General features: G+C 33.0%; 1 protein-coding gene across 3 annotated transcripts in view; it reads right to left on the bottom strand.

The window, feature by feature from the left end:
• The window catches only part of bbg (PDZ domain-containing protein big bang), a 131,284-nt gene that overhangs the window by 8,090 nt on the left and 109,037 nt on the right, over positions 1–14,157 (bottom strand). For all 3 annotated transcript variants that reach the window (XM_088236790.1, XM_088236791.1, XM_088236792.1), the window contains 3 exons: positions 10,886–13,173; positions 2,374–2,502; positions 688–760 (listed from right to left, as the gene is read on the bottom strand). In XM_088236790.1, coding sequence (XP_088092916.1) covers positions 688–760; positions 2,374–2,502; positions 10,886–13,173 — 2,490 coding nt within the window. The remainder of the gene's footprint in view (positions 1–687; positions 761–2,373; positions 2,503–10,885; positions 13,174–14,157) is intronic.

The following is a 14,157-nucleotide window of genomic DNA, read 5'->3' on the forward strand; positions in this document are numbered from 1 at the left end:
GACAAGTTTTTTTATGAAATTTTACTGAAAAATGACAAAGATCATGAAATACATTTCACCATTCTAATCATTCTTGTCAACGGCGACTGAATGCAATCATTTTCATTTTAATTCTAACATGACCGTATTTTATTATTCCTTGGCATGTGAATTTTGGTCATGAATAATATTTTTTTATAAAAATACAAAGAAAATTCTGTAAGACCATCCCGGGCATATCATGGTGTCGCGGACTTACGGATCAGAAGTACGAAATTTGAACCCAGCTCTATCACAATTCCAATCCCATTTTTAAGGTTATTTACTAGTCGAAAATGCCCCGAAAATTAAATTATTTGAATTTATCACATACAGCAGTATGTTATCTGTATTCTTTAATGGTTACAAACATAAGATATGAATGAATTGTTCTACGAATCTGCTTGTCTGCTATCAAAGTAGATTGAAGCCCGCACAGGTAAATTGACTTCTGAAAATTGACCTCTGATTATATTTGACATCAAAACTATTCAAACTATGTATGTGAACAATTATTGAAAGTGTCTTAATAGTTTACGTTAAAAATTAGCAACATTAAAATAACCTAAAGATATGACCGAGCCAATGCCAATTGTGGCGAATCTCAATTTTAAACAATTATCATAAACCACGAAAGTTATCGTCAAATTAACATTATTGTGTAGGTACCTGTTACTTCGGGAGGTGGGTTTTCCGCTGTTCTTTTCCCCAAAACAACAATGCTTACTTCCGGCAACATCTCCTAGAATCAAAACACCAAGGTTATGTAGTAAATTGTGATAATTTTAGTCATTTAACTGAGAATAATGCATTCAAATCCAGTTTCCTATACACCATCGGATGCGATGCATTGGAACACCAAATGCAGCGTATCTCAATCAACTGTTATATGAGGGTAAGGTGATTATCTTACGCTTCAGGTACCAGTTCAGGAACAGTGAAATGCGGTGAAATATTGTAGTGTAAAACCACAAAAAACAAATATTTTACGCCGACCATGCCAGGAACCAAATCTCAAGCGCGGTATGCAAACTTGCCAATTACTACACCACGGGAGACTTATCTCCACTTGATTTTATTTTTTAAACTTTTCGCCTAAGTCAAAAACACTACACCAGAATTCTGGTTCTATTGACACATAAAACAATTTCATTTCAATTCGATTGAATCTTTATAAGCTCTTTTACTTCACTACAATTCACAGATTGAATGAGGAAGTTCAATGGTTTAAAAATTTATTTTTTAAAAAACCAGCAAATTAAGCCAAAGTTTTATTTTTTTATTTTCATGTTTTTGAAGTTGTGTATTTCTGAAATTACTCCGCGTGTGACGTCTCAAATTCTCTTCCGCTTCTTCTCAGTCAGTTCTACCGATCGGTCCGTTGTCATACCGTAAACCGGAAATCTTACACAACTCTCTTATCATTGGTTGATTTATATGAACTAGTGACGTCGTTCAAAGTAGTTCGTTTATATTAAAATATTTATTTTAATTTTTTTCGTACATTTTCAAGAATCTTTACCGTACAATTTAATACTCTATGTTTTTACCACGCGTATGAAAACATTTTTTGTATCCAATTTCCCATAGGGCTGAAGTTCCTCATTGAAAAAAAATGTAGATATGCCAAATAGGCACAATAATACCAAAATAGTAATTACAACAACTAGCCAATCATAGGTATAAGCCTTGTATTTTTGTAGCATTTAAGGCTGTAGTCATATAAAATGAGGAAATAATACGATTCAGCCATTTTAAAATGCTCTTTTTTCATAATTGCGCAATAAAAAAATAATTAAACATGCATTGCATAAAAACAATCGTTTTCTAAGATGTTTTTGTTAAAAAATATACTTAATTAATTTTATAGTTTCTATTCGATCGGCAGATTACGCACTTAAAATTTAGACGAAACTTTGGTACACGTTGATTCTCATAAAAAGACTTAGTATTAAAGTAAAATTTCTTCAAATTGTGTGAAGATAATAAATTGAACAAAAAAACTTTTAGAAAAATTATTTTTTTTTGTTTTTAAAAAGAAATACAAGCATTTTTTCGCAAATTTTGTAATATTTTTATTTAACTGTACGAGAAATGATAACTTCAATAACCGTTTTTTCGTACCCTTTTCTATGAAGTAACATTTTTTTTTTAAGCATTTTTTTCTGTATAATAGTACCTATGTTTTTAACAAAATTCGAACGCCATTCGACTTTTAGCGTTTTAAAATGGCTAAAACGTATGATTTACTTACTTTTTATGAGACTACAGCCTACGCGATGTTTAATGGATTAGTGTTAAACTAGTGTAGCCTTTATTTTAATAATAATAATGTATCCATGTATAAGGACAAACCTTTAAAATGGCAACCGATTGAGCGTGTGTTACCCCTTTCATGATGTGTCCGTTGATAGATATCACTCTGTCTCCCTTGCGCAGTCTACCATCTCTTTCCGCAGCACTCCCTTGGAGCACTTTGTGAATCTGAAAATAATTAAAAAAGACACGTTAATTCAAGTGACTAACTGTTGTAAGTTTCGGACATTTTAAAAAAGGTAGTGAGCTGGTATCTATTGAATTTCGCCTTCTTGCAATTAATATTTAAATATAAATTATGTATTCTATGCAGCATTACGCACGTCATCATTCCATGGGCGCTCCTTAGTTGGTACCTATGGTGTCCACAAAGAGACTCCAAGTAACCCTGTCGGTTGCCGACGCCCGCGCCGACGAACAGTCAGCGGTGGACGGCCAGGACGTCGAGAACTTGATCCCTTGTAAAGCAGACAAGCGTGGTCAAGGCTCTCAGAAAGCATCCGCGGTAAATCATATATAAATTTATTGTATTGAATCATATATATCCCATTGAATCATATATAAATTTATTGTATTTTCGCATGTGCATATATATTGTGTATGAATGTGTGTATATATATGTATAGGTATGTATATGTGTGTATATATGTGTATATGTATGTACGAAGTATGTATGCTTTATATTTGTGTATTTAATTGTATTTTCACATTTAATGTAAACTTTTTTTTTTTTTTCTTTTCTTCTCTTTTGGGCTATAACTGTTTTTTTTTTTTTCTTCAATATTGTTTTTTATTTATATATGTTTCCTATATTCGTAAACCGTATTTGCCGCAACAAATCGGTTTCTTAGAACAGGCATTTGCCCATATAGGAACCGATTGCAACATTAGGCGTATTAATATTTCTGGCTTGCCGACCCTTCATATACTGAGCCTACTCCTAGTACTAGCAGAATTTGCCAGAGTGTTTTTTGTGCCATTTTGTAACATTGTATGTATAAACCAATAAATGAATAAATGAATGAATAAATGAAATGGCCCAGCCAACCATATCGCATCCGCTTTGTGACAGTCGTCACTGGAAATTGCTGCGTCCGTTCTCGCATTTCATGACTACCTTTTACAGTTTACGAGTAGGTATATTCTTAAGTCATGGACAAATGCAACAAATAAGCAATTCTCATTTTAAAAGGTTAGAACACCTTCTGGGTACGATTTTACTTTCCCTGAAATTGCGTAAGACTGATCAACTTGCCTCCATGTAAGAGAGATACGCTGCAATTGGTGACTAAATGCACTGCCCCATGCACTATCGAGCGATGATAAGGTATAAATAAGAATTATTATGTCTGCAAAATCACATTTAAGTTTTGATTTACATATAGAATAGGTGAATCATCAAAATAACTTATGAGAAAATTTGGGTTTTTCAGTTCAACCGTGCGTTTAAGTCCCCGAAAGAAAATGACCGTTTACCTACACGGTGATTTTTTTACCAGACAGTGATAAAAAACAATACATTTTTTTATCTTTCGTTCGCCAAATTACTAATTCTTTATACTTGAAGATTTAAATTAGTAAAAATATTAATATATGTATATATTTAAAATTTCTGTAATTTTGTCTTTAAAATTACAAATAAACTGAGAACGTCGAAAAAAACGCAATGATTATATAATATCTGTGTAGTGCGTGACATATTATAATCATCGTTTAGATTGACTAAAATACGAAGTAAAGAAAATTCATAAACGCGGTAGGTAAATTGTTTAATGATTCATCCGTCCAAATAACGATAACTCAGAAATAACGTTAAGTAATGAAACAATAATCAAGTCGCCATGGATATGTCCATCGCATCGCGTCATTCGTGAACATTTTTTGCTTCAAAAGTCCCATTATGGCCAGTCGGGCGCATCTGCCACTCCGACCGTCATTTAAACAGCGGGCGAAAGTGATTTTAGGCTTGAGAGCCGTCCGATTTTTTCCGTGGTCGAAATGGCCAAATTACCTTGACGCCAATATTCCATACTTGGAAGTGCCGTTCTTACAACTCTTCAATTAGTTTTTTGCACTTGCACTTCAGCGCAGCCTGGCCCTCATGAATGAATCCTTCAACTTTACACAACGCCGACAAAGTTAGCTCGATTCGTTAATGAAAGCGTGAGCTCACGGATACAATGTTAGCGTTTTATAAAAATCAGTCAACAAAGTTTATTAAAAAAATCGTTTGTTAAAGTTATATTGCCAAGTGAGTATTAAACTTTCCGCAAATGTTCCTCTTTTTGTTTTCGAGTACCTACATATTTGAGATTTGTTGGAACATCGAAAAAAGGAAACCGAATAAAACTTTGCCTTTTATTGTTAATACTAAGTTAGTAAAGTTAAAATTACGGTTCGGATGCAACAGTTATTTTAATAATGTTGGCCTTGATTCACCTTGGCCGATTTGAACTGAAATATGCTGCATAACCGTAACAGATTCCATTAATTATAAACTTATTTACGACCGAAATAAATAAAAAAAACACGAAAACAGCTGAAAGCGCTTTCTTCCCGCGAAAAACTGAAATAATTTTTCTTAAAACATGGCAAAAAGAACAAAACGTAGTGTCATAGTTAAAATTCAAATGCTCAAGATACAATATTTTGAGTTCCTCACTGAGGGGTGAAATCCGGTCTTTGTCTAAAACATTTGGACAAACTTGAAATATTGTTTTTGAACCAAAATATTGGACCGAAAAGAAGTGGAAAACTTTAAAAAAAAATTAGGCGTGCCTTACCGGGTGCAATAATTTAGTCGGATAAATCTCACCCACATCAATCAAAATTTCAGTCTTTATAAAATAATATACAATACATCTTTGAACTATCAGACAATGAATGTACATAGAGGGTAGAAATTATAATTAAGATATATTTTTTGTTCATTCATACAAATTGATGTGGAAAATTGCTGTTTACACAAAAACATCGTATTTTTAACAGTGAATTTGCGGTATCTACGATTTTTTCACAAATATTTGGAAATAAATATTAGATGGACGCATAGACAGAATAATAAAATCCAATTTCGAACATTAAAGAAAATTTTGAACATTTAGTGTTTTAAGACGAGGTATTCAATTATAAAAAAAAATGATTACTTCTCGCATGTCCTTTATTTCATACGTATCGTTGTAGATTGATAGCTTATTTTTTTTTTTTTTAATATTTATTATGAAGCAGTCTCGGGTTAAAATCCTACAAAAAGAAATCTAGTGAAGATTTATCGGCATCACGATGTACTAATAAGTGCATTTACCTTCCAATTAATATATAGAAACAACAAAAAAAAAATATATATAATTAATATAAATCCAATCTATGTAATTTTACGGCGCCGTATGGATTTTTACGATGATATAAAATGAGCCCATATATTTTTATTCTAAAAATGAAATATCAAGCAATTGATTCAACTGATTGATTCTTCTTATCATTAGATATACTTATTTCATATAAGGTTCGTATATATTAGAAATCCGACTGTCTGCAAACATGATGTATGTTTGTGCCTAGTGAACTTGCTAGGAATGTTTCATTGCAATTTTACACTATTAAATTTGATTTCGTTAACTACCTGCGTACTTTATACTAGCCCTTATTTTAATTTTATTTATTTAACACATTGTATGCATTCACAATTTATAAACATATAAGGGCGGGAACATTGCCTATGGGTAATTTCTTTCAGTGGCGAATGGTGATTTTATTTACAGGTAAGCTATAAAAAATAACATATATTTGTACCTACATAGAAGGTACATAATATAATGTAAGTAATATATACTATAAATTGATATTTTTCTGTGGTTCTGTGCGATACAACAACTCTCATCCATGAGATCAACTCAAACGACGTAACTTCGTGATATATTATATTATATAGATATATTATCCATTACTTTAATATACAATTCATTAAAAATAATTTTAAAATACCACTATGAATTCAGTCGATATTAGGTATTCAATTGAAATGTCAACTGGCCGAATGTTCTGGTAATTAATAGTGGTAAAAACGGCCGCGTGGAGCGCTATATGTCCTGCAATATTATGACGCATGAAAGTAATTATGGTCTTATGTCAAAAGTACCATCTCTAAGAAAAATAGTCCTTAAGAAAAAAATATTGAAATACTGTTTTTCCAAATCAAGAATCTTCAAACAATTTGTGTAATCTGCAAGTTTAATCGAAGGAGAAAAAACCCGCACTGGGGTTAATACATCCAAAATATAGTATCCTTATTTGTATGAAAAAATAAGCTTGAATAATCGGCTAGTTTCTTGGCTCACCGCAGGCGCTGGGCGCGCTTAATTAAAGTTTATATTTATATTAGGATAAAAATACAAACGGTGGAAATGATTTAAAATAAATGTTAATTATTTTTTTGTTTTTCTGTAAATAAAGTTACAATAAAACATTATTATGGCTAGTCAAATATAATGGTAAGCTGCGCATAATCGCTTCTATACACGGTTCGCCTCTGATTTCTTCCTACCTACCCAAACCGTTCAGTTTGAGAAAATTACAAGTACATAGACATATTCTAGAATCTTATAATTTTAAACAAAAGGGGAGGAAAGAAGAAGGAGAAAAAACAACTCAAACATTTAGATAGTGACATTTCAATCTTGATTTTATGTATTGCAAGTAAATTTAATTATATTCAGGTACTATTTTTTGCCAATTTGTATTTCGGCACTAAAATTGAACTTAATACCTATGTGATAAATATACGTGTAATATTATCGTTTTTTTGTATTTAAGAGTTAACTACCTACATTCTGTAACCATGCTGAAAATATACAGTACCGTGAAAAAAACTCTTAAAAATCGAAGAATAATGTTAGACCAGTTATTTGTATTCAAATCAATAAATAATAAAATTGATTCTCCTAGCCTTCTAAAAAGACTTCCATTCCGTGTGCCATCTAGACCGACACGACAAAATCTTCTGTTTTACACAGAAAACGCGTCAACAAACTATTTTAAACGATCTACAATACATAGAATATGCGACCAATATAACAATAAATTTACCGAGGCTGATATTTTTGTGACAATGTCTATAAATTTAGGTCAAAAATTATAGAAATTTTGAGAGAAGCAGATATTCAACTTTATTATTGTATACAAATTTTACATTTCGTTTCTTTTACATTTATTATTATGAACATAATTTAAATTATTGTATTAAGTTTGAACTGATTTTTTGGTGTGTGCATGAGTGTCTTACAGTAATTAGCAATATTTGTGAACATACTGTTTGTTAACCTAATAAAATAAGTAAATAAATAATATAGTGTTAATAATAATATATTCGGAAATATATTATTTGTACAGCGCAATAATTTATTGTTGTATTTACTTTCATACTTATACGAGATTCCGTATTCTATAGTCGTATCTCAAGCGTTGTAGCATTCTAGTGCATTTTTAAAGCCCCTGCAAGCTTTTAAGCATATGTAAATCCTTACGTGATGTGTTATATTTCACTACAGATTACGTAAAATGTATCCACTATGTTGGTTGCGCAATCAATCCAAAATAAGACAAGTTGAACGTGAACAAAGTACAAATTAATAATGTTACCAAAAAATAAAAATATCGTAAGTACCATTAAGTACAGGAATGAAACTTAAAATTAAGATTGAAATATATTGAATTATTTAAAAAAAACGATATCTTAAATGTTTTGAGTGTGTCCAAATGTTTGTAGACATGCTGGATTTTCCCCCTAGGGAGTTATTTAGATCTTAATTTGTTGCAACAGAGAGGTCAACATTTTTGAGAATGAATATGGAAGTCTAGGCATTTACAAGGATTATGACCTGTCATTGTTCGGTTTGAGTGGCCGATTTACACACTGTGTAACGTTCACCATTCTGCCTATGTTGAAACATCCACCTTTTTTCAAAACTGTTAAGCGGGATGAATCTCACCCACATGATAAAGGTCGTAGTTTTTTTTCTTTTTCTTTCATTTATTTATTCATATAAAAATACACATTAAAAAAAATAAAAAAATAACGTATGCTGAACTCAATGAGGCCAAAAACCCTGTGTTGAGTTGGAATACAACATAATGGAAAGTGGAAGCATGCATATTATTAAATACAAAATGTAAAAATTATTACATAAACATAAATTTCAATAAAAATTTGGACAACAAGCTTAATAGTATATAAATCTATGCAAAAGTCAAGAGATGGAAGAGTTGAGGAAATATGGGTGTTTAAACAAAGGCAGAATGGTGAATGTTACACAGTGTGTCAAATGGCCACTTAAACCAGCCAATGACAGGACATAAGCCTGTAAATGCCTAGATTTTCATATTCCCTTCTCAAAACTGATTTTCCTCTGTAGCATATCCCTAGTTTGGACAGACACGTTTCTTATTTAAATGAGGGTATTAGCGATTTTATCGACAGTCATAAATCTCATATTTGAAATGCTAAAAGAGTACCTACTTTTATTTTTCTTGTAGATCATCTTAAATACAAACGTTGTTATTTATTTTATTATCTAGATTAATGGGCTGTCTGATTTCCGATTAATCTAATGCTTAATAATGCTAAGTGAAGGTTATTGGAATATATTATTATAAGCATCGCGGCATGTTTTGTAAGTATAATATTTTAGAGCTTTATTAATTATTAAGGAAGTGATTAAAATAATAGGTTGGTAATTCAAAAATAAATATCGCTTTTAGTGGATCACATCGACTTTTAAAATCAGATCATCGATCTATATTTTTTTCACTTCTCGTGATCATAATCTGCGAGAAGATTGTCTCCGAGCCTTCGTTATTAGCATTGTTGAAGTTCGAAGAATTTCTAATCAGCATTTTGCTTGTAACATTAGTAGTTCTCTCTCGGTTCCGAGAAAGGAGAATGTAGGTATAACCTTTACACGCCACACGAGTTCTCGTTTAAGTTGGATTAACCATTTTGAATAGTGCTTGCATTTTATTGAATCACCTACCATTTATTCAAATGGAATAACGGCTATCTACTGTACTGGAGACGGTGAGCGAGTAACGTTATATCCACGTTCTGGCGCATAGTGAGGCATAGGCGCTGTATACATAATAATAGCCATATTACAGCTATTAAGCTTATATTAAGCGATATGTATTAACATATCGCTCCTCTATAGTTTTGGTAGGTAGCGTAATGAGCTAATATAGAAATTATCTAGAATTGTAAATCGCAAAAAACAAATTTGACTTAAAGAGAGGAATGTGGTCTCGGATGCTATAAATTTTAAAACTCCAATAAGATATATGGCTTTAGAAAGAAAGTGTACCGTTAATCCTATTGTTTTTTTTTTTCTGAACACTTACCGATCATAATAATTGTACATATCGATACCTATTATTATTTTGGATGGGTTCTACTCTTATATTGAATCGATTATTTTACGAATTTTAATTGTCCATGCATAATAGATAATGCGTAGGTAAATTAAAGTTACTCGCAGGCATATCCCTGATATATGCTTTAAGAATTAGAAAATCGTTATTTAGATTAAGTTTACCAAAATTATAATTAATTAATATAAACATTAAATAATTATAGGATAATGCATGTTTAGACATGGTAGTGTTCACATCTCTATAAATCTGCATGTGATTTATGTATTTTCGGAAAAACTATATATATACTACCTACGGTGGTGGTGAAGGTGGAATTGTATTTTATTATGTGCATGTTGGTGTAGTGAGTGTTTTAACGAAGAGACGGGTACGTCTCGAAACCGGAAGACTGAAAAAGTCGGTAAGTGGTTCAATTCTAATATTTATTAAATTTAGTTAAAATGTTTGACCACAAAGTTAATACTTTAAACATAAATAAATTAAAGGAGAACTGTAACGCAATTTTAAAAATCAAATAGTCCCTTATGTAAGTTAGGTAAAATCATTTGTAATATCCTGTTAGTATAATTTATTGTAATATCTTTCGTAATACATACGAATAGAATTTAATTAAGCTAGTCAATTTTAAAAATATTGGTATATGTTTAAAGTTTTTTTAAACTTATTTGGGTATGTTGTGTTCACGTATAATTCAGTTTCAGTGCTGCAGAGCAGCGTTTATTTGATATTTTAAAAATCCATATTACAATTTGTTACCCACTAGTTTAAAGACTTTTCGGTGGAACACATTTTTTTAAGATAGATTTTTTAACGTTATTTTATTAATAATATCCATATTTATTTATTATTATTTAACAGACACTATATAGTATTTAGAAGATATTTCGTCGGTTATTTTTTCAATTTAAGATCTTTCATATTAATGATGAACAACATCTAAACATAACAAAATGTTACCATTGTTAGAATGGACTGCATAAGTCCGTCAAATAAATAAATAACAAAATGTGATTATTATAGATATCAACGTCGTATGTATGTATTGTTTATTGTCTGTGAACCACGATAAATATAAGTACGACTGACAACATGGAGGTAGACCAAAAATAGACAAGAAATTCGAACTTACGGTGACTTGTTTCGCCTCGCAATCAGTCCCTCCAGCCAACGTGACTCCAACACCCCCAGAAGCTCCCCTCGCTAGTGTCACTTCACAGCAATTCTCCTGTTCATCTTCACTAGCGCCGCAAGAACTGGCTTCATAACTCTCGTATTCGCACGTTTTGCTGTCATTAGAAAACACCGGTATACTTTCCGCGCGGCTCACTTCAGTCATTATTCTTCTTTCGGTTCCTTTACTATTCTTTGTTACGCCATTTTCAATGATACGTGTCGGTCTCGGTTCATCCAGGGGGGTCTTCGAGTAATTGTCGTCAGATCTTCGACTAGTATCGTTATTTTTTCTGCCGATAGAGGATCCATTTGTGTACTTCGGTTTATTTTGCGCCAGCTCCGCCTTCGTCAGAGTGACTGACCCAAAATCGCAATCTGATTCCGTATCACTATACGTGCTATCAGTTTCGTTCATGGTGCACTTATCTTCGACGACTAATGTAGAATAAGCTACCTTTAGAATGGAATTCGCCAATCCTCCTTCGGATCTCGATTTTGGATATTGATTTTCCGTCGGTTTCTGTTTTGAGTCATCATCTGTACTTTCGACATCAGAAAACTTCCTCTCGATCAATGGTGATCCGAACTTATTATCTTTACCGCTTCTACATTTCGCTGACGCTAGAATATTCTTTCTATTGATGGCTTCTATACTCCGCGGCTTTAGAACCCTATGGCTGCCAGTATCCGTACTTCCAGCGGAACTGCAACTGGCTTGCGATCCAGAAGTTAAAGTAGAACTATTGGAAGATCCCGCAGAAGTACTCGTGTCCGATGAAAGAGATCGACAAACATTAGTCTTTTCATTGTCAGGTTGGTACAGGGCATGATGAAGGCCGTAGTCAAACATGTCGTTCTTAGAGAAATGTTGGAATTTTTGCGATATAACGCAATGACTAGAACAATCCGATTCCGTGTTATCCATAGTATTTAACGAAGGAGTAGGCGACGAAACCGTGGATAAATAGCTTGAATCATCGCTATCTGCAGTTTCGGGGAAGTGCTTTAATAATTTAAATGTTGGACTGCTCGATGCGTCGCTAGAAGGCAAGTCTAAGCCTTTAGACTTAGTAGATTGTGGTGACAAATTTAAATTAACATTTACGTGTGTTGGGACAATCGGCGCCTTAAAGGATGCCGGTAAAGTACTGGTTTTTTCTTCGAATTCTCGATCAAAGGGTCGTTTCATATCTAAAGAAGTTCTAGGAGGTTTTATAGGTATCGGGCTTTTCAATTCGAAACACTTATTAAAAACTGCATCATCTGAATACTTTTGAATTTCTGTAGTTTTTGAAGTTTTGGGCCCGTAAACTTGAAGAGGCTTTCGTTTAAAAGCCGGGGAGTATTTCGGTATGATGGATTGATTATCCCAAAGTGAAGGTAAAGTGGATGACACGGTCGTTTTCGCAGCCTCAGGTGGTCGAATGACCGGATGTCGACCTTCGTCAATTCGCGATAAACTGGATATCTTTAAAGAATCACGACTTTTAATTTCAGGCAAATTGGCCACGGACTGAGAATCAGGAATAACTAAGCCCCTCAGTTTACTCATGGATTTTCTTCTCTGTTCTATAAGATGATCTAATGTCGATTGATGATCTTTTTTCGTTTTACTTGCAACGGGGGTAGCGGCTAAAGTCATATTTAGCAAGACGATAGGACTCAATTTTGGTTCTGGCTCAATTAATTTCGTTATCGAGGTATAATCTCTAGACAAATCTGGCCGATCTGTTGATAAAGTTCTTTCGACTTTTTTCGGCGAAGTAAACCAATCTTTTCCTTCGTGTGGTTTTACAATCGATTCAGTAGGAAGGGAGTATTTTCTATTGAGAGGTGTGTAATCAGGTACTTTCTCCGTTACTCTATTATTTACTATTTTCTTATCCGCGCTGTAAGAAACGGGCTCCGGAGGAGTTGTCTTATTTACGGAGAACATGGCGATTTTATCTTTAACGCTTCCTTCGCTCTTAGTGTCTTTGCCTCTTCCGTAAGATTTTTCAGTTGGTTTAGCAATGCGTCTCGGAGATTCAGCAAAAGTCCGGATGCTGTGTTCAAACCTGTTGATATCCTTGAAGCTCTCATTTGTCTTACTGGGCGTATGGGATATAGATTTAGCTGCCTCGCGGTGAAAACTCGCAAGTTGGGCGGGGGGAGGAGGAAGGTCATCGTGATGAACGAGGGGGTTCTCTCTCCCATCCGGCGGAGGACGTGGACCTCGAGATACTCCTCCACAATCTTCAGAATCTGCGAGAAAATACAACAAGCATTAATTTCTCAAATAACATAATTTCTTACATATTAATAAAATTGTTCTCCGAAAGCGATGGGTATAATATTCTTATTTTACTATTTTGATAGAGTTACTTTAATTCGCAGAGGATATATTATATTTCGTGATAACAAAGATACGGGCGTATTAAAAAAAAACTTCCTTTAATTACAAATACTATCCAATTTACAAAAATCACATTTTCTCAATTGTTTGCGGGCTTTTTAGAAAGCTTTGGGAATTACATACAAGCTGAGTACGACCAGTTAAAGTTGTAGTTCTATAAAGTGGTTAGTGTTTCGGATGCATGCATAAATAATATTCCAATGAATTTTTATAGTTCATAAAAACATTTGCATAAAATACCTACATAATATTTCTATCCGTGGAATATTTTTCCAATTATCTTTGACTACGGTCGAAAATAATAATTCGCCATGGAGAGAATTGCGGCGTAACATCTGCTCTCCTTCAGGTTTATAGGTACGAGTACTATAAGAGAGGAGGATATTGACCCACTCGACCACCATCTTGTTAAATTATAAATTCTCATAGATTTATAATCTATGTTTATGAATATTTTATGAATCGATAAGAAATATGAAATAGCCAAAACACCACGGGGAATAATCGAGTAAAATGCTATAAGCGTAGGTACTTAATTTTCGTCGAACATGAAAAACAAATTCGATTGATGCAGAGAAAACAATATTAATTCAAGGAACAAAAAAAAACAGAATAATTCCTAGCAATGAATTGCGTAATTACATTAAAATTAAATACGCTGTACCTGGTATACTAACGCAGTGCCCTTTGCATCATAGGCTGCGGATAGGGGGTATGACTTTAACGTTTGTATTTCTAGACAGATACGAGATATTGTAACAAATAATTATGTGACGAATCGATCGCCATCTACAAAACTCCATATATTTTTTAATATTGGTGATTACTATTCC

Source organism: Micrasema longulum, unplaced genomic scaffold (assembly GCF_059751315.1).
Source record: "Micrasema longulum isolate JH-2025_06_02 unplaced genomic scaffold, ASM5975131v1 h1tg001607l, whole genome shotgun sequence".
In the NCBI taxonomy this organism is placed as follows: Eukaryota; Metazoa; Arthropoda; class Insecta; order Trichoptera; family Brachycentridae; genus Micrasema; species Micrasema longulum.